The sequence below is a fragment of the Melopsittacus undulatus genome, chromosome 8 (assembly GCF_012275295.1).
Source record: "Melopsittacus undulatus isolate bMelUnd1 chromosome 8, bMelUnd1.mat.Z, whole genome shotgun sequence".
NCBI classification, from domain to species: domain Eukaryota; kingdom Metazoa; phylum Chordata; class Aves; order Psittaciformes; family Psittaculidae; genus Melopsittacus; species Melopsittacus undulatus.
In genome coordinates this window covers 17899645-17920600 of record NC_047534.1, presented here as the reverse complement: position 1 = coordinate 17920600, position 20956 = coordinate 17899645, and the positions used below count along the sequence as shown (strand labels likewise).

Sequence of the window (20956 nt, the reverse complement as noted above, 5' to 3'; positions counted from 1 at the left end):
GCCCAGCGCTGTTGAGGACTTGTAGCACAGTGACAGTGATTAAAGGCCTCTGATTAAAGCCCAGTCAAGCTTCCAGATGTTGCAAGGCCTCCAGGCACTCATGAAGGCACACAGGAGCCTGCAAAGCAGCTCTGAAAGCTTGATGGATGTGACTGAGCCAGCCCCATGCAGCAAATGAAGACTCAAGCCCCATCCCACCACTCACAAGGGCAGCTTCTCCCACACAGTGGCTCCTGGGTTTCAGCACTGCTGCTTTGGCCAAGCCCCTCTAACCACGTTGATGCTTTCCCTGCTCCTCAAGCATGTGGTCCCTGCCTGCCCAAAGCTTTGGTTCTGCAACTCCCTGGTAAAGGCAACGCAATTCAACCCAGCATCCCAGTGTTCCCATCCCAAGCTCCATTCCACTGCAGTGCCCATCCCGTTCCATCTTCCCCGCACTGGTCCAGTATGTGCCTGGACTAGACAGCAGCCCCTGCAGAGGGGACAACTGACAGGCAGCATAGTTCCTGTACTTCCCAGGGAGATAAACCAGCCCGTGACTGTGACAAACTCCTGGAGATGGGGACGGGGCTGGTTCCCCCTCTCCAGTGGGGGACAGTGTGAGGGGTCGATGTGTGCAGGTGGCCAAGGAACAAGCCACTGATTTATTGCCCAGGAAGAGCATAGCTGGAGACAGGAGCAGGGTGGGAACAGACAAAAAGTCAGGTGCTCTGTGAATGCACCCATTCTGCCTTTTACCCCAGAGCCACAGGCACCCCTTCACTAGCTTTCCCCACTGCCAGGGTGGCTGTGAAGAGACACATAGATGCCTCTTCCAGCCCCACACTCTTGGCTCTGCCCACAGGCTGTGTTAAGCACAGCACATACCACAGCACAATCCCATTCCCCCGCTCAAGATGGTACCCCATCTCCTCCCTGCACTGGCTGCAGGGAAAGACCCAATAGGCTGCCCTGTGGCTGTGGGCTCTTCCCCCACAGCCCAGACCCCCGTGAGCTCACCGACACCAGCCCCTGTATGGTGAAGTGCAGGTTCTTCAACTTGTCGATCACGGCCTCCCCCAGCAGTGGTGAGAAGGTGGGGAAGCAGCTCCACTCCACTGAAAGGAGAGAGACCCCAAGGTGTTGTGTGGTCCCAGAGCAGACACAGGCAGCCAGGGCATCTCAGTACCACGGCAGCATGGGAGCTGGAGACAGGGAAGAGGAGGAGCCACGGCAGGGGCCACAGCACAGAGAGCTATGGTCCTCCTCACCAAACCATGTCAGACAGGGTCAGCACTCTCAAACTATGGGTCAGTAATTGGGGATGGAGGAAATTCTCCCAGAAGCCAAAAACCAGCTGGTTTAAGCAGGTGAGGGGTGCTGGAGCAGCATGATAACAAAGCACCGCAGTGTGCATGATGAGGGGGGCAGAAAACCAGTGGCACCCTGAGTTTTGCCTTGGTGTAAGATGGTGGAGCAGTCTAACTCAGACTGTCCAGAAGCCCTGGCTCCTCCTGTGCTCAAGCACAAAGGTGTATTCAGTGTGCAAGGCCAGGCTGGATGAAGCTTGAAGCAACCTGGTCTGGTGGAAGGTGTCCCTGTCTGTGGCAGGGGGCTGGAACTGGATGAGTTTAAAGGATTTTAAAGTTTAAATTGGATTCCAATCCAATCCGGTCTGTGATTCTGCAATTCTACAACAGGAGCTTGTCAATACTGCTCCCCCCTCAGCATGGGGTGAGCACCCCAGCACACCCCACTGGCACACTCAAAGCACCTGTCCATGGCTGTGTGCCCTCTGCACTACCGTGGGGACCCCATTCCTTACCTTTGTACTTGGTGACAACAGCTGAGTTGAAGCTTAGGGGCTCCCCAAAGTTCACCTGCACCGATGAGCTGCTGGCCACAGAGAGGTGGACGTTGGAGGGGGCATCTGGCACTCCTGGGGACAGAGAGTGTGGGGACCACTACACTGAGGATGATCACTCTGAACCCCACTGTGTCCCTCCTGGGCCTCCCCCAAGCCCCAAAGCATCCATATGGTGAGCCCTGGATACAGAGTGTGGGTATGCTCTGATGGGTGCTGGTTCAGCCCCATGCCTGCACCACACAGCACCCTGCTCCTCCCCCCAGTGCTGCAGCTGGCCCCCAGGGCCCCCAGGCCTCCTGTGGACACTCACGGGCATGCTCAAACCCTGCCTTCATGCGCTTGTAAAGCCGGTATCGCCACTCCCAGGCCTTGAGCTGCTTCTCCTTGTTGGAGCAGTCAGTGTTGGGTGCCTCATTCACCACCTGTGCCGTCAGCTCATTGACGCGCTGCTCTGCTTCCCGCACCAGCGTGGAGAGGTGCAGTGAGCGGCTCTCCAGGCTCACGACTGTGGGGTGGGTAGCATGGCCGTGGGTCCCGGGGGGAGCCAGCAACAGGGAAGAGAAGGTGGTTAGGACAAGCCCAGGCTCTGCTGGCAACAAGTCCCCTTCTTGAGACCTCATTCTGTGCTCCATGTCCTGCTACTGGGCTCCACTCCAGCGTATGGCTGCACTCGAGCCCCTGGTGCAGCCTGCACTAGTTTCCCACAGCCCAGTGACCACCTCCCCACCCAGACCCCACTGTTTGAGCTGCCCCACTCCACCAGACTGGTGACTACAGTAATAAGCACAGCATGGCTTCCCCATCCCAACTCACAGTGTGGGCTCTCCTTTGCTCCCGCCTGCAGCAGGGCCCTGGCAATGGGAACATTGTTGGTCATGATGGCGATGTCCAGGGGCAGTAACCCCTCACTGTTGGGGGTGTTTAGGTCCAGCTCTTCGGGGCTGTACTGCTTCAGCAGCTCCTGGACCCTGTCTTGGTCCTGTAGCTCCACAGCTTCGAAAAGGGCAGCATTGCTCTGGAACTGGGTGGAAGGGGAAATGCAGGTCAGCATAGGGCACCCTCCTTCACCCCACCAAGCACCATAGCCCTTCACCCCACAAACCCAAACAGGGAGGGTATGCCCTGGTCCCAGGGGCTTGGGAGCATCTGCACTTTGCAGACAAGCTGGGTGATGCTGAGCAAAATCCCAGATCAGCTCCAGCTGAACTTGCTCCAGGGTAGCTTCTCTTAACACACCCTTGATCTTCCACCCAGGGGACAGCACTGCCCACACACAGACCCTCCATTCCCATCCACCCGGACACAGCAGTGCTAGATGGAGCCAGTGGGCACTGACCAGGTAGGACTTGCGGAGCTTCTCCTTCTCACCCCGTCCCGCCAGGCTGCCCTCGTCAAAGGACGTGTAGTTGACACGGAATTTCCCTGACAGGTTTCGGTAGAGCCTCTTGGCTGCGTTGGGTGAGGAAGGGCCCGGAGGCTTTCTGGCCTGAGCCAGCTGCAGGTCCCGCATCTGCTGCGTCATTTTAGGGGAGGATGACCTGGGGAAGGGCAAGGACGTGTGGGGAAACAAGGCATGGAGGGCAGACAGAGAGGAAGAGGCACATGTGCAGCATTGGGACTGATGCACAACCCAGGAGAGCCAGAGCAGAGATGGGGCAGGACCGAGGTGAGTGGCTGCAAGGCAGGTGCCAGTGCCAGTGATGGCTTCATCCATCTGTTCTCAGCTGAGGTTGGTCTGTTCCTCCTTCCCATCACTGCTACTGGCCCTGCGGAGGTCCTGAGGGATTCATATGAACCCTGTAGGTGAGACATCTCCATCCAGACCAAAGGGCCAGTCTGGCCCCACTCTCCTCTTGAACTGGGATGCCTCAAGCAACCGCAGGCTGCTGTGTTCTGCAGCTGATCCCCATCCATTACACCAAGGAAATCTCTCCTCACTCCCATACTCCACCATCCACCTCCAAGAGATGGACTGTCCTATTCCAGGTCAACAGTCCCAGCCCCATGATGGATGAGTGCTGCCCACCATGCAGCTGGCTTGGGATGGCCTCACACACCCTCTCCACATCCATCCTTCCAGCAGGAGCCTGTCTCCTGCACTCATTGCTGTCCCTCAGCCCTCTTTACTATGTGACTGTCCTCAGGATCCATTTATTCCAGAAAAGGACACCCTCCAAAAGTGACCCAGGCTTCACAGCTGCTCCTCACCTTCTCCATCCACATTAATTATTAAGCTATAAAATCTTTTCTCCACTCTAAGTTTGGTTTCTATTTTAAATAGCAATGATAAATATATAGTTACTAGGGAAGCTAGACCTACACAAACCCTGGAGAAGGGCCTTTGACAAGAGCCTTTAAGGACAGGAAAGGGGGAATGACTTTAACCTGACAGAGGGGAGACTGAGATGAGCTCTTAGGCACAAGTTCTTCCCTGTGAGGGTGCTGAGGCGCTGGCACAGGGTGCCCAGAGAAGCTGTGGCTGCCCCATCCCTGGCAGTGTTCAAGGCCAGTTTGGATGGGGCTTGGAGCAACCTGGTCTGGTGGAAGGTGTCCCTGCCTGTGGCAGGGGGTTGGAAGTGGATGAGCTTTAAGGTCCCTTCAACCCAAACTGATATGGGATTCTATAATCTTTTCTTGGCTTCCCAGAGGGGGAGCTGACCCTCCCCCTGCAGCCCTGACTCCTGTGTCCCTGCCAAAACCTCTTCCCACCATGCAGCATGGCCCCACTGCTGCGAGGGGCTTTTGCCCATGAGTCATCCTTGACAGCTCAGAGGGTTTCCACTGGCGTCAAACATCTGATCCCCTTCTTGCCATGGCCCATGGCACAGTTCCCAGATGAGGAGCACCGGGGCTAAAGAGCATTCAGCACAACTACACTCAGCACAGTTTCTCCCAGTTTTGACCTCATACCCCTGTGCATAAGGTCAGATATTTAGGAGCAAGATCTTCCCTGTATCACTTTATTGGTTAAGTATCAAGCAAGGGGTAAGCATGATAAAAAGCATGACAGTTGTCTTGAAGGTCATGCCAAAATGCTACCACGAGGCTGTGCCTGTGATGACGGTGTTTATAAAGCCATCATCAGGAGGCAGGATATTAATAACAACCTTGCTACGTGCTCTTCATTGCCCTGATTTCAGATTGGGCACAGTGGGCTGCAGGAGGCCTTTAATGATTTTACCGTTTATTACTGTGATATTTTTAAGCAGAAAACGACAGGGAGGTTGGCTCCTGCCAATCACTCATCTCACTGGCTTCAGCCTATGGATTTAGAGGTCTTGAGCATGGCCCAAGCCTTGGTGTGAAGTTGCTGCCCTGGATTCCTCCAGGAATGGGTGTTATCTGAACATAAAGCTTTACAGACCAGGCCTATGGTAAACACCAACCCCGTGAGCTTCAGACACCCTAAGCAACCATGCAGAGGTCAATGAGGTCTGTGCAGCAGAGTCCTGAGGGTTCTGATGGGAAGGAAGAGGAGCAGCTGTCCACCATAAGGGCATCACCATGGCAGGAGAGATGTGCAAAATGCAGGGGAGGGCTGGAGGACCAGCCCTGGCCTCACTGGGACCTGCCCAGCTCTCAGTCGTCAGCTTACAACCTGAGCACATCGTGTTTCATCATGGACGTGGAGCAGCTCCTGGTATGGCCACTGTGGAAGGCTCCTTACGCCCAGGGCTCTGCACATGGCACATGCAAGCCTCTATAGACAGCTAGTACAAGATCCCAGATATAAAAGGAGTGGAAAAGCATCACACAGTTCTGCTGTCACTGGTGCACATAAACTAAGAGAGAAAAGCCACCTGTGCCTGTGCAGGCAGGGCATTTTTGCAGGAAGAGGCAATTAGGAAGGCAGGTCCTGACCCACAGGCCAAGACCAGGAAGCAAAGTGCTATCTGACATACTTAGGAAAGAGAAATGGATCAAGTTGATACCCTCCAGCAAAACCTTGTCCTTTCACTCGTGTTTAAGAGCTCCCTGCTGCCCAAGTCCTCCTCTCTCCACCTCCAGCTGCTGCTGGAACACAGGTTTTCAACATGTTTATCAACAAGTTGCCTAATTCTGCTGCACTTCCCCTTCATCCAAGTGGGCAACAATGGTCTCCCACATCAATAAAGGAAGAAAGACTCCAAAGTACATCTCTGAAAGCTGGACTAGACCCTGTTGCAACAGATCTCTGCTCCCTTCACGCCTGCAGAATCAAGGTTAAAAAAGGAGAGGTGCTTTGGAAGAAAAGTGCTTTTTTCTGTCAATTAAAATGTACGGCAAATGACCCGGTAGAGGCAGAGTGCACAATTTGGAAGAGGCTTTCTTAGAGATCGTAACAACAGAGGCAACAGGGAGAAATTTCTCACTGTTTTCCCTCATCTGATTTGCTTTTAATGAGAAGTAGAGACAGAAATTATTCAGAGCTCAGGAGTGAACATCCATCTATATTCAACTGGCTGTTCCAAAGATAAAAGTTTCCTGCCCTTTGGTCATGAGTCATCTGGACTCAGTGAAATGGTCTTGATTTATCCAGAGCTAAACTTTGCCCTTGCACAACTGATAGGTGATAACAATACTCAGAGATGCTGTGCCTTCGAGGTACAACCAGCCAACACCAGCTTCCTCCATGACAAAGCCCCATCCTGCAGGGATGTGGTGGGAGGAAGTCCCAAACTCCTCTGCCTTTGTTGCCTCAGTGCAGCCAGACTACATTTATCTCAGCCACAATCAGTTCTTGTTGCCAAGTATTTACCAACCTCCTACAAACACCACAACACTGGGCAGGTGCTTTGCTTGCCCCAGCAGTTCAGTCTTTCTGACTATGGGATGTGTTTGTGACCATTGAGAAGTCGGTGTGGACATCAGGTCTGCAATGCCATTAAGCCACATACCAGCAAACTCTATCACCCCTTCCATGGAAGAGGCTGAGATTCTGACACAGGATGTGCTAGGGCTGGCCAGACCCATGTAATGAAACCAATGTAATGAGGATTATTTTCTTTTAAAGCACATGAGGATGGATGTGCATAAGACAACTTCATTTTATTCCTCCTTCTGCAGCGAACACAAGCAAACCCACTGGGTACTTTATAACATTGTGGTTCCTGCATATTCTGTGTTTTAATGTTTCCAGTGCTGCAGAGCTTGGCCCAGTAAACAGTGTTAATAATTCTTGTAATTGTATGATTTTAAGTGCATTTTGTTAAAGGGTGTTGTCTTTCTGAGTCTCAGCAAAGAACCAGTCCATGTCAGCCAGGGCTGCTCTATCCCACTGTCAGAGCTCAGACCTTCAGCTGGCTGGAAGGAGCCTTGCTTGCCCCAAGCCCAGCAGAACTTGTGTGTCCTTCCCTGAGCACCCCATGAGGATGCATGCACCAGGGAAGGAAGCCACCCACTGTGTGAATCCCACACACAGGGACTTTGTCCACGCTGCCACTATGTTATCCCATCACAGGAGCAGGGGCTGGAGTTACCCAGGCAGGGAGGCAATGGCTGTCCTGCCCAAAACCCACCAGACTAAATATAAGGAAGAAATATTTTATGCAGAGGGCAGTGAGGTGCTGGCACAGAGAGGTTGCTCAGAGAGGTGGTACATGCCCCATTCCTGGAAACATTCAAGGCCAAGTTGGATGGAGCTCTAAACAACTTGGTCTAGTCAAAGATGTCCCTGATCACTGCAGAGTGGTTGAACTAGATGACCTTTAAAGGTCCATTACAACCCAAAGTATTCTATGACTCTACAATTCTATGATGTGGGTGGTGGGGACCAGAGTGGCCTTTCCACACCACCTCCCACCAGTGGGAGCCTGCACTGTGCAGAGTCCTATGTGCAAGCAATGCTGCTGCTGGTAGCAGTGGTCTTCTAGCTATTCTCCAAAGCTGTCCAGTCCCTCCTGCTCCACATGCTGGCTGTGGAAAGGATCAGCTCATGGGAGTCTGCCCATGCTGGCTGTGAGAGGGCAGCTCGAGCCCCCAGGGCTGACATGAAGTCAACACCACACTCCTGTCCTTGGGGTGGGGGTTTGTGTCTCACTTTGGGAAGCTGCTCACTGCTGCCTGCAGCCTCATGTGGCCAAGAGAGAAGCCACAGGGCTCTGTGCATGAGAAAAAGGATGAAGGATGAAAGGTGATGAAATGCTTTGAAAGGACAAGGCTTGTGGTGAGGAGGAGAAGGGTCCTTGCAGAGCTCATTGTAGCCTCATGTCACTGTGGATGTCAGTGGTGCATTAGCACAAGTTGCCAGGGATGCTTTCCTGAACCGCAGACCAATTCACTGCATAGGGTTATCCAATGAAGGAGCAGGCAAAGGACAGGAGAAGCCTAAAAACCAGTTATTAGGTAGAGTGAACCCAACCCAGCCAACCTCACCCCTAACTGGGAGCTTCCATCAAGAGTTCAGCTGGTAAGATCAACATACAGGCTGCTTCCAAAGGAATGCGAGTGCAAGGAGTCTCTCTAGTTTGAGCACACTCAGCCTATCCCCACCACCAGGACCAGGACCATGCTTACCTTTGGTGCATTGCAGCGAAACATTTGTCACGGCCACAAACACTGTGACACTAAATACTTCACAGCAGAGACAAGTTGAGCTCCTCACATACAGTGGAGCTCTTCTCAGCTCATGGGGACATGAACCAGAAGCACAGTGTCCAGTTCAAAAAGGAACTGCTGATGCACTCATGTTGCCCATTCTTTTTGCCCAAGTATAAGCAATTTTTCATGACTGGCAAAATACAGACTGGATCCAAAATGGAGAACAAGTACGGGAGCACTTCTAAGAGTGGGATTGCATAATCCAAAGAAAGGCACACTCAAAACTAGGACAAAACCCTGTGCTTAGCATCCCTGCAAGGTAGCAGGGCTCACAGGAGCAGCCTGCACACCAGCTGTCCAGCTGGAGGTGTGAAGACCTCAAAAGTCGTGTAAAGATGGAGCCTGTGTAAAGATGGAGCAAAACACTTCTCCTTCATGGAAACATCTGCGTGCCTGGAAAATGCACTTGCTTATTGAAACCTGGGTCCAGGAAAGGCACCAAACCAGAGCCAGGGCTTTGTTTGTTAGTTTCCTACGGATTTTCTCTTTTTTCCCCACTTGGCAAACCCACTGGGTTTTGTTTTCAATGGAGCCGAAGCGAACATGCCTCTTTTGTTTAGCAATAACAGCTAACTTATACAGCCTCTGCTCCTGCCAGAACATTTTTGTTTGAGCTCCAGAAGCCCAATGCCATCAGCCCAATGCTCAGAGGAGCTCAGGATGGTGCAGGGCCAGGAGCTGCACAACACCCAGCTCACTGCAGTGTCTCCCAAGCATAAGGGACCCATTTGCCAACACTGGTATGGCTGCATGTTGCCTCTGGTGTCTCCATACCAGACATGCCATGGTGCATGTAGGTGCTTCTTGAGGAGCTCATGGCCCAAGGCAGAAAAGAACGGATCTCACGGACACACAACCTCCTGCATCATGGCAATGCACTGAATTTAATAGTGGACACCCAGCAACCTGGTACCTGGAGGAGAAGAGCACACCCTGGGTGAGACCTGCAACATCCCACCAGTGCTCAATGCCCTGCACCTCTGCAGGGGGAGAAGTGGAGGATTACTCTGCAGGGGCAAGAGGGGGTCAGCAACATGCTTTGGTGCCCAGGCATCCCAGAAAAGGATGTTCTTTTACATCCCTTGGGAACACTTGTGCTGAGGGTGCAGCTGCAGCACCCCCCCTTGAGACCAGTCCTCATTGGACTCTTGGGACAGATGGAGACTTCAGGAGTCCAAGAAAGGATGGAAGACAACCTAGTAGATCATTTGCTGACAGCCTGCGGAGGGTTCCCATAAGACACTCTGTTTCTGCAGGCCCAGCAGTACCTCTGGGGGAGGAAGGGAGCAGAGACACATGAGCAAATTCTGCTGCAACCTGATATTGCTGATGCTTCTTTCTGTTCTTCTTTCTTTTTTCTAATTAAGCATCCCAATCATTGTTTTTAAGTGAGCCCAGAAGTCCAGTGGCTCAACCCCCATTAAAACACAATCAAAATCAGACTGTCAGCTCTCTGGTCCCTGTGACCATCACTGTGGGGCTGCAGTTGTGCTCATGCTGCAGGCAGTGTGGCACCATCCTGGCTGTGCCCACAAGTGCAGGTCCCTCCTGGCAGCTGCTGCCCTGCCTGCATGCAGACCTCATCCAGCACTGCCAGGATACTGGGGCACTTCTAAAGGACAAGGCACAATAGCTGGCTCTGCAGCCAAGGCAGATGATTCTGACAGTACCATCAGCCCAGCATTGAGCTATTCTTAAGTGGAGACCAGCTCTGGGCACCTATCCATCCTGACCTATCCATCCCTTGAGGGAAGGGAAACATAAAACCTCAGAGGTTCACACAGACAGGGGTCAGGAAGAAGATGCTGAAGGGCAGAAGAAATGTCCATTCAGGCCCCCAGCTGTGCATCCAGGCCAGCTCTGCTGGCTTCACTGTTTTCATTGAATGGTTTGGGCTGGAAGGGACCTTAAAGCTCATCCAGTTCCAACCCCTGCCATGGGCACGGACACCTTCCACCAGACCAGGTTGCTCCAAGCCCCATCCAACCTGGCCTTGAACACTGCCAGGGATGGGGCAGCCACAGCTTCTCTGGGCACCCTGTGCCAGCGCCTCAGCACCCTCACAGTAGAGAATTTCCCCTATATTGGTTTAAACCCATTACCCCTTGTCCTGTCCCTAAATGTCCATGTAAAAATTCCTTCTCCAAATCTGTTGTTGGCCCTTTCAGGTACTGAAGACAGTTACAAGGTCTCCCCTCAGACACATGGTAAACCCCAGCAGAGCTCCTGACCCACCCTGCACGGATGCTTATCCCTAGAAAATCTGCTCTTTGCTTCTGCATTACCAAATTCCTGTGGGACTGAGCTGATTGAGGGTTTCCCTGCCTGGAGGAGCTCAGGTAGGGTACAGCATCCCCCTATCACAAGACCTGCTGTCCCTGGGAAGCCCCTGTCCCCGCCCAGCAGCAGGGTCCCTTGGTACTGCAGATGCACTGCTGGGAGCTCTGCTCAGCCGGGGGCTCCCCACTCCCAGCCGGGGTAAACCTTCCTCCCTGCGCGCCCCACAGTGCCAGCCTGTAATTGCTGCTTGACATGAAGTATCTGAGCAAGGAAGTCTTGGGTAAATGTTCTTGCCATGGGAACACACAGTGCTGAGTCTCTTTAATTACATTGTTTTTGTTTGGCTTGTTTTATTAGTTGTGCTGCGGCTTCCCCTCCCTGACAGCCCGGCGAAGCGCACGCTAAATATGGCCGGGTTTAAAGCCCGCCGTGAAATCCGAACCGCGGCACCAGACTGGCTGGACCCGGGACACGCCAGGGTTACGCGGGACACGCATTCCAGCCGCCCCGCGCTGGCCCTGCACCCGGTCCTGCTCCAGCACTGCCACCACCGTGGACACAGCACAGCCGCTACCCTCCAGAACACCCGCACAGCCTCCTCTTCCTCACGCCACTAAACCCTGCTGGGAACACAGCCCAGCCCTTCATTCTATGGTCCCCAGGCTGCCCTATCTCCATCATACCCTTTGCTTCCACACTAAACCTCATCACACCCATCATTTCTGCAGCAGTCCCTATCCCTGCCCCACACCTGCTCAGCCCACCTCTGGCTGCCCCTCGGGGCCCAAGAGCCCTCTTCCCACCAGCCATGCCGCTTTCATCTTCCTCTGCCCCTCTTGTTATTTTAAAGGCATTCCAGAGGATGCTGTCAGGCTTGGATGTGGTTTGGTTGGGTTGTTTGTTTTCATACTGGAGGTTTTATGATCGCATTGGGAACAAGCCCTAATTGAGCTGCAATTCGAATTGCAGTCCGTGGGTATTTGTTTCATTTTTGGAAGGGCTGAAACGGCAGCTTAAGCTGGAGAATGCGTTTGGTTTTAACTGTAACCTGATGGAGATGGGACTGAGCAGGATGGGCTGCCCTGACCTGTGACTAAAGCCCATGGGGAAGCCCTGTGCAGCCACCATGGTGGCACGTACCCATCGTGCACCCTGTGACCACCCAAAAACCCTTCTGCTGCAGGACAGGAGGCTGCTGGAGCTGGTCTTGCCAGGACAAGCACCCAGCACATAGCCTTGGGGACTGGTTTGGTTTGTGCTTAAAACCATCCTGCAACCCCTGCACCCTGCAAACCCATGTCCTGCAATCCCAGCACCCTGCAAGCCTCTGCACTGCAGGGTCTGTAACCTTGGGCTTGCCCAGAAACCCAAAGAGGGAGCTCAGAATCCTGCCTTGGTGTTGGGGCTGGCTGGGTGCTCCCTGCTCCACTCAGGAGCTGCCTCCAGACCAAGAGTTGCTTGCAGGGACCAGGCAGCAGAAAGACAGGACCTAAAGGTCAGTGTCTAAACTACTCTTCACAGGGTCGGTGTCAACTTCTGCTGACCGTGCCCCACACTGAGCGCCAGAACTAGCAGTTCAGCCCCGGCACCCAAAATGTGCTTGATGCCTCTGGCACCGACTACCAGCTGGACCTTTGCAGGTAGGGACAGGAGGACAGACAGATTTTCACTGCACAGAGGGACTGGCTGAGCACCTGCTCTGCACTGTGATGGCGCTTCCTCCTTTCCTTCCAGGATCTCACAAGCTCCAGATGCTGGAGCAGGTCAACAGTGCTCTGGAAGACACCTCCAACCTGCTGGCACCGTCCCGGCTAAATCAGACTTCCGCATATTAAAAGCAGATGAGCAGTGAGGACTCACGGTCCCTCTTTCAGAAAGAAATCCTATCCCAGCTTGGCCTGCCAGGAACGAGCACTGCTCTGTGCCACAGATGCATGTGTGCAAACTTTTCTCGGGGGTATCAAATGCAGAAGCTGAGTCATACGACGCCTGCTTCCAAAGATCACTGGAGGCAAAAGGAGGGAGAAAAAAATATCTCTGTGGGGTTGCAGGGCCCCAGCTTGGACCCAGCTGGAGCAGAACTCTCAGTGTGGGGATGCTCAGCCATGCAGCCATAGCTGGAGGAGAGAGAAGGGATGTAAGGACACGCTCATCCAAGCTTGATTCTGTCCCTTGCTCAGGCCCTGACACTCGCTTCCTGGCAGAGAGCTGGGCAGGCTCCTGGGGAAGCTCCCGTGGCCTCCTCAGGGTGATGGGTGAACCTGTGCAGGCTAGGGTGGCCAAACTGAGGCTTCACCAGAAGGCTGCATCAGCATCTCCAGATGAGAGAAGAGGCCATGGGGGCTGGGATGGCATTATCCTAGCTCCTCTGAGGGTTGCCACCATGTACCTGCACCCAAGCAAAATGTCCTGGAGCCAGGAAGAAGCACTAACTTACCTTCTCCTCTGATGGCTCAAGCGTGTGCAGGAGGGATGTTCTGCACTTCAGCATGGCCTCACACGAGGGTAACATCCCACGTTACCTCCTTCTCATCCCCCCTGGGCCCCACTGGGGCTGTTCCCCCTGAGATTGAGACTGAGGATGCTGAGGCTCCACAGCATCTGCATACCAGGCTCCTCACTTGGGTTCAAACGTTGGTTCAGCTCCTTGTTCTGCTGGAAATAGGGCTCCTGGGAGCTACATGGCTGTTACCTGGCCCTGGGGCTACAGCCCTAGCATGGGGGCACAGCTACATGCTATGGGGGCTAAGATCTACAGACTCATCACAGCAGTGAGAGGCAATAGATATGAACCCATACCTGCGAGGATGAGCAGCAAATCCTTTAACCTCCTGCGCCACCTGGTGCCACCAGGAAGAATACGCTGGTGGGATCCGGCTTGCATGGGAAACCACCCCTTCTCCGAAACCATGACATTGGACAAAATTGGCTCAAGGAGGAATTCTGGAGGTCACCTGATCTCACCCACCTCACACCTATGCCTGGTCCCCATTCTCAGCCAACTGCGTCCAACCTGTGCTTCACAGCCCTCCAGAGGACCTCCCCAGCCCATCGCTGGGATGTCCTTTCTGGTGGAAACCCACCTCCAGTCCATCGTCCTACCCAAGCCACCCAGATAGACAGGGACCGAGCTGCTCAAGCATGCTGAGGCTGCACGATGGAAACCAGCACTGCTGGCTGAAGACTTCCAGTGCTGCACCCAAAGGGGTTATAAAAGGCACGCCACAGACATTGATCTCAGCAGGGAGGAGGAGACGACAGCCAAGATACAATGGAAGAACAGACAAACGCACACACCCGGCTCCAGAGCTGCTGCCCAGCTGGTAAATGTTACTGGAGTCAGAAAACCCCTTTCCTGCGGGAAGGCAATCAGCAGGAGCCAGCCGGCAGCAATGGGCACACTGGTTGCTACCCACACGGTGTCCCTGGCACCGCTACCAAGAGCTGCCCCTCCCCAGGGGTCTCCTTGGACTGGCATGTCCTAGGCTGGCTCCCTTTCAGCAGAGCTTCATGACAAGGTTTGCTGCCGGCTTGCTCCACAACCAGCACCCACTGGTGTCTTCTCTGACCAGCCCCACCACGTAGCCCTGGTGCCAGTCTCATGCCAGCACCACCTAGTGCAGTTCCAGAGGAGCTGGATCACTGCCCCTCAGCTACAAAAGCACTCACATAGCCAGAGCCAACCTTCCTTCCATGCATCTCTACAAAAGTCAGGGTCTAAAGGCTGCATTCCAAGAGGAGGAGCCAACTGGTTTTTTTCAGTTTTGCTAGGAAACACCCCACAAGTGCTCAAATGCTCTTGCAGTGGCACCAGCTAGGGAGGCCTCACCCACAGCTAGGCCTCCTTCCAGCCAAGGTTTGTCTGCTGCCTCCGTCTGACTAGAGCTTTCCCACCCCCTGTCTCACTTTATTCTCCCTCTAGCTGCATAAAGCTTTGAGATGCCATCAGGTAGAGACACTCAAGCTGAGGATAACAGATCTATAGAGGAATTGTCAGAGCCCCCGGACAGTAAGTAGAAAAGATTCCCATACTACTATAAAAGAGCAACATTAAAAACCATGGCAATGACCAGGTCAAACCTCTGACCATCAGAACATGCCCATCTGTCTATGCATCGATGTGACCAGTACTGCCAAGCACACTCATGGGAGAGGCAGGCATGTATAAGTCCTTTCCTGAGGTCTCTCTCAACATGGGAGCTTTGGGAAACTCTCTTCTTACCAAGTATTGTCTCAGCTTCTCCTCATCTAGAAACAAGACACTGCCCAAGTTGACCTGACCTCTGTTCCTTGCTCTACCACTGGGAGTAAAAGGCAGGTGATGCCCACAGCCAGTGGGAAATTGAGATAAAGATGATGCTGTCTTTTGTAAAGTGCTTTGAGACTTGCTAATGAGGAGCATCAACCAACCCTTGTGCTCCATGCAGTCACTGTTGCTGACCTGGACTTGCATGGGCAAGGGGGTGCCTCTAGAGATGGAGCAGGAGGTGCTGGGTGCTGCTGGAGAGCAGGGAGTGCAGTGGCCAGAGCCTCTGCAGATGGGGACCTCAGCAGCCAGCCACTGAGCTCTTCCAAGTGTGTACAACCATGCTTCCCAGAGGCTAGCAACTTGATCAAATCTGTGCTGATTTCCACCAGGAATGCATCAACTCTGCCAAATTTCAAGTCTCTTTTCCAAAGCATGGAGGCACCAGAAGTCTTCAGAGAGACAGGAGGAGAAAAATTCCTGCTGAAACTTGGGGTGGGGGGAGGTGGGGAAGGAGAGAAAAAGTTCAGCCTGATGTAGAGCAAACACAGAAAAATTCAGCCCAAACACTTAAAGTCTGGCAAAGGTATAAGCAAACAAACTCCCACCAGAAAGTGTTCTACAGCCTGAACAACAGGCATCTGCTGGCTTCGTCTACAGTCAGCATGTTGGGCCAGAGGTGCCCATCTTGCCCCTTGCCCCTCCACGAGAGCACACAAAGATAACTTCATTGCAAGGGTGGCAAGGGCCAGTGCCTGTAGGTGGCCATGATCATAAAAGGTGACAGCACAGGGCAAGAAGAGACAACTCTGACCCCAGCACCTCAGAGATCTCTCAAAGCAGTTGGGAGATAGATACCTGTTCACATTGTTAAACCGAGCAGGAGCTTTGAGCCAGACATAAGCAGTTTGGGTTCCTCCATCACCAAGGGGTAGGGAAGCATCTCACAGAGCTGGTGGCTCCAACACATGGTGGATACTGCTGTGTCCTTAACTCCCCTGAACAGCAAAGGCAGGGTGGAGACACCCAGTCATGCCACCATGCTCCTCACTCTGTTTCTCCTGGCTGTGTGCTGCAAGGCAGCATTCTCAGAGCCACAATTCCCACCTGGAAAGCCCCTCTAGGTGCTCACTTCCTCTGGCACATGCTGGCCTGGGATGCACCACTTTGTCCCCCCTGTTAACATGGGGGGGCTGCTCAGGCTGCAATCAAGGTGCTGCAGTGGGGTGCCTACCATCCCCTTAAGATCAGGGAGAGCGGCAGGTATGGCAACATGGTCCCAGTGCAGCCCAAGGACAGCTCTGTCAGTCTGCTGGCACTTCTACCTGGAGTGATGAGAAGCTGCTCAGGCAGCAGATACGTCCTCCATGCAACAGGAGGAGGATGATGGTACACAAGGAAGGCAGACATGGCTCCCTGTGCAAACCAGCATCCTGTTCCTGACCCACCTGCACCATCAGGAAAGAAAAAGGCCAAAGAAACTTCACAAGTTCAAGTGAAGTTCACCTCAGCGGAGCTCTGCTCTATAAGCAAAACCGCTTTGCTGCTTGCCATGAACCTTACAAAGCTCGTGAGCAGAGGAGAGCTGAGCCAGGGAGGATATGGGGGGAGGATAGACACTTGGGAGGATAGGACCTCTTGGCAGCATCAGCCTTCCACTTGCACAGAAAGCAGGCCAGCACTCCATTGTATTATCCACTCCTTGCTCAAGTTGCTCCAGACCCACACTCAGAGTCAAGGTTTCCTCAGACACCGCTTTGGACAGACAGCAGACACTGGGCACATACCGGGGAAGCAGGAGCATTAGCTAAAGGTCACACAGGCTTATCTGTGTCCAGAAGCAGCCTCCTTACTTCCCAGGATTTGGCCCGCTTTCCGTGGGATTTCAGCTCACAGGGAAATCTGACACAGGTCTAATAAACACTGGCACAGGGAAGGACGTAGCTCCAAGCTGCCCCTAATGTGCGACAGCAGGAAGAATGAAGTAGAGTTGGTCTGGAGGCCCATGAGGACACAGGGCAGGGACAAGGCACCCTTAGCATGTGTTTGACCTTAGACAAACTGCTTGCACGCCAGCACATACATACCTTCACCCAAGTCCATTTTCTGACAAGGTGCAGGGGCAGAGCAGTCCCTGCCAGGACCAGGAGCCCCACTAAACCTCACCAGGCTGTCTCTTCCCTCAAAGCTGTTCTCCAGCACAAGGTCTCTCCTTCAAGGATTACGTCAAGGATTGATGAAGGCCAGGCTTGCAGAAAAGCTGAAGGCTCCATCACACAGCTGGAGCAAGCACCCTCTGACTCCAGAGCCCAGTGCACACTGACATTTAAAACCAAAGGAATTTAGGATTATACCTGCCTGGATCCCCCCCTCCCACCTGCCCATCTCTGCTCCTTCCACTACTTTTGATCACAACTGGCTCCTCTTCCCCAGCAAAGATCCTGATGAATGAAAATACCATTTGAAGGAAGATAGACTCACTCTTTTAGCATCTGCTCCCTGGGCAGAGGAGGTTCCACCTCACAGAACACCTCATGCAATACAGAAACTTTGACCTTGGTGCGCTCTGCTGAAGTGGTAACATAAGCTAACAGCTTCAGATTGTGTTCCTAAAATTACAAAGCCTAAGAGTAAAGCTTCACCTGCCAGCTCTGAGCTTGGAGCCAGCCAATTTCTTGTCCCTGGGGCTGGGGGAACAGATGTGCCAGCAGAAGACCCCATTTACCAATTGTCCTGATGCAACAGTCAGCTCCTTTATCAGTAGATCTCAAAGTGCCTGATAAAAGAGGTCAGTGTGCTGTGCTCCTTTTAAAGGGTGAAAAACAAAGGCACAAAGAGGGGCAGATCTCACCCTCAGTTGCTCAGTCAGCCAGGAGAAGCCAGGTCCCCTGTGCCCCAGGCCAGCCTTCATCCCCTGCCCCCAGCCCAGGCCACATTTCTCTGAGATGGATGAAGCTCAGAAGCTTTGATGAGTCAGTTTGGGTGAGCCTGGGGGTGGAGAGGAGAAACAATGCTGCAGGAAGAGCTGAGTCACCATGCTGCCAGATCTACCTCCATCTCAGAGGATGCAACAACCATGTGCTTGCAAACCCGTAGGGTTTGTATGGAGAACATCAACTCAACAAGCCACAGCATCCTGCTGAAGGTGATGATGGCTCCCCTTGGGGCAGTGGGACAGAGTCAATCCTGATAACACCAAGAAGACATGCTTCTTGGAGCTCTGCTCAGCTCAGCAGCTGCTCTGGTAGCCATGCAGAACAAATGCTGCCACATATTGTCATATGTTCATTTTTCAAAGCTCAGAAACAACAGCTTTCACAGTGGACCACCACAAAGGAGCCTGCTCTGTCTTAAGGCAGGAGAGATTTACCTCCCAGCTACTAACTGGTCAGCTCTTACAGGGCCTGTTGGCACATGTGGATGGAAACCAAACTGTCTGAACTGATCTGGTGAGGGCTCAGGTGAACCTCCAAACCATGGGCAAAGTGAAGACCTTGTGCCATTCTTGTCACCATTGTGACCTCATCATGAAGACCTTGTCACCATGCTCATGATGACACTGGCAGCTGCTGCCGACTGTCCAGTTCCACTTTGAATAAAGCCAAGCATGAACCTTGCTTTTTCCTGGCCCTGAAACTGGAACTTTTATCGTATCTGCACTGTTTTTGCACTGCCGACATGGAAAAACCTCCTCCACATTGCCCAACAGCTTCATGGAGATCTTCATCCCTCTTTAGGCCCCCCTGATAACAGTGCCAATAAAGGCAACAAAGGCATAGTGGGATGGGGAGAGGAATGTCCCTGGGGAGTGAGCTATTGCAGGGTGCATAGGGGTAGATGGATGAGGATTTCAATATTGAGGAGAATGGGAAGAAATCTGGAAGTAAGGAGCAGAGTGGAACGTTAACTGCTTCTCCCTGACCTCCACCAGGCTCAGCAGATGTGAACTTCACTTGAACTCACAAACCTTCTCTTAAAAGCAAGCAAGCCAGCAGAAAACCTGTGGGTAAGAGAGATGGGTGTAAAGCAAAGTGATGGGGAAGAGTGAGTGTGCAGGTAGCAGGAAAGACTCAAGCAAAGGTGGAGAGAAATCCCAACACACCCAAGGACATGGTCCTCAGTGTCCCAAGTGTCCTGGGCTGACTCCTACATCCAGTTTGGCCTCTCCACTGAGTGCTGCCCATCCTGCCAGCATCCAAGCCAGTAGGTCCAATATTGACCTGGCACTGAGAGATGCTCTCCAGGAAGATAAACAGGAGGTTCCTGAAGTTCTGGCAGGCAGAAGTGTCTCAGCCAGGAGGAAACTACCGAAGAGCAGAGAAAACCAGCACAACAGGGACTGCCACTGTTCAAGGGACAAGGAAGGATTAAAAGTACTCCAATACCTTGAAAGTGCTGGCTGTCAGAACAATCTGGAAATATTGATGCTTCTGGGCTTCCTGACCCTAGTGGCCCCAGCATCATGAGCAGCAAGACCAAGACCAGAAATCTTTTCCGCTCCAAGGGCAAAGTTGTCTCAGGGCTGGGGCAGCCCAGGGCAGAGTGCCTGCCTTGCTGGGGCTCTCCATGCACACAGCTCATACATACCATCCTTCCCCAGCTGAGAAAGCTCAAGGAGACGCCAGGTTCAAAGCCACTGGTCTGAAGCCTGACCACTAGTAGGAAACAAAGTCTACTATCAGTATTTCCACTAAAAGACAGATATTGAGATACTTTGTGTGTTGGCTAAGAGGACTGGAAGAGCTAAGACCCTTCAAATTCAGTGCACTATGGGAATATTAGCTGGGAGGATCCATGGGCCCATCAGGAAGGGTTTGACTCATGCCAAGATACAGACTTTCATGAAGTTTCCCTTCCATGCCAAGGACTGGGGCATCCCTGCACTTTTTTCTGCAGCATAACGTGGGGCTGGGGCTGCCTGCTGTACAACCTTCTGGGCATGGACACATCCATGGAGAAGAACCAGGGAGTATCCTACAGGATAAAATGCATCGTCCACACTCCTCAGCAGAGATCAAGGCATCCATCCTGCTTTGCAGATCTGGGCCATGAGAAATGGCAGAGAGATGATGAGAATAAACCAAAACAAATCGGGCAAATAGGCTATTTGAGAGCCATCAACATGCACTGAAGATAATGGATATGCTGCACTGAGAAATAATCTTACTGGGACTCAGAGGTATCAGCTACCAGCAGAGGAAAGAGGCCAGAACAACACATCAGCACAGTATCTGAAGCTTGTCTTTGAAATAAATGGTGTTTGCTTCATGTGCTCTCAGTGAGCAATGGATCTGGCTGAGGGCTCCAGTTCCAGACAGGGAGAACCTGGAAATCAGTCTTCTCTGAGCATTTCACTTCCATCACTTTCCCAGAGGGCTCAAGGGACACAAGAAAAAAATGCAGATGGGACCACTGGACCTGCTGGAGCCAGCACCTGTGGTGGCCAGTCACAATGCTGCATACAGAGGGGATCCAGCCCTTGGTCTGCTCCCAACCTCTCCATCCTCATTGGAATCACAAGCTGAGCTGCCTCTCCCCAGGTGAGGAGGAAGCCTGGGTTGATGGAGGTTGTTGCACTAGGACAGGAGGCTTTGCACAGACCTCACAGACATGGATGTTCCCAAACTCTCCTTATGCTGCTCTCCTTTCCTATCAGTGTCCATGGGATCGGGTGATCCTGCCTTCCTGCCAGCAGCACAGGATGGCAGAAGCAGAGCGGCATGGACCATGACCCCTCTGCTGTTGCAAAGCCCCTACAGCAGACACATCGCTGTCATCATGAACAGCAGTTGCCCTCGAGCCTCTCTCTGTTTGCAGATGATTCAGGCAATAAGGATACAAGGTGATTTTCTGCAAACAAGTAATTCATTTTAAATGGTTTCCTAAAGGCAAACCCAACTTTCAGGGACATATTTGAGGGCTTGCTTCTCCCATTCCCATCAGTGACTTCCTCACAGTCACTGGTGAATCACTGTCCCACCAACTCCCTCTCCCACCATACATCC

General features: G+C 52.8%; 1 protein-coding gene across 10 annotated transcripts in view; it reads right to left on the bottom strand.

Moving 5' to 3' along the window:
- LOC101878352 (ankyrin repeat and fibronectin type-III domain-containing protein 1-like) overlaps nt 1-20956 on the bottom strand; it is a 222179-nt gene that overhangs the window by 15325 nt on the left and 185898 nt on the right. For all 10 annotated transcript variants that reach the window (XM_034065185.1, XM_031050263.2, XM_031050264.2 and 7 more), the window contains 5 exons: nt 3183-3384; nt 2660-2867; nt 2157-2351; nt 1805-1918; nt 1000-1097 (listed from right to left, as the gene is read on the bottom strand). In XM_034065185.1, coding sequence (XP_033921076.1) covers nt 1000-1097; nt 1805-1918; nt 2157-2351; nt 2660-2867; nt 3183-3384 — 817 coding nt within the window. The remainder of the gene's footprint in view (nt 1-999; nt 1098-1804; nt 1919-2156; nt 2352-2659; nt 2868-3182; nt 3385-20956) is intronic.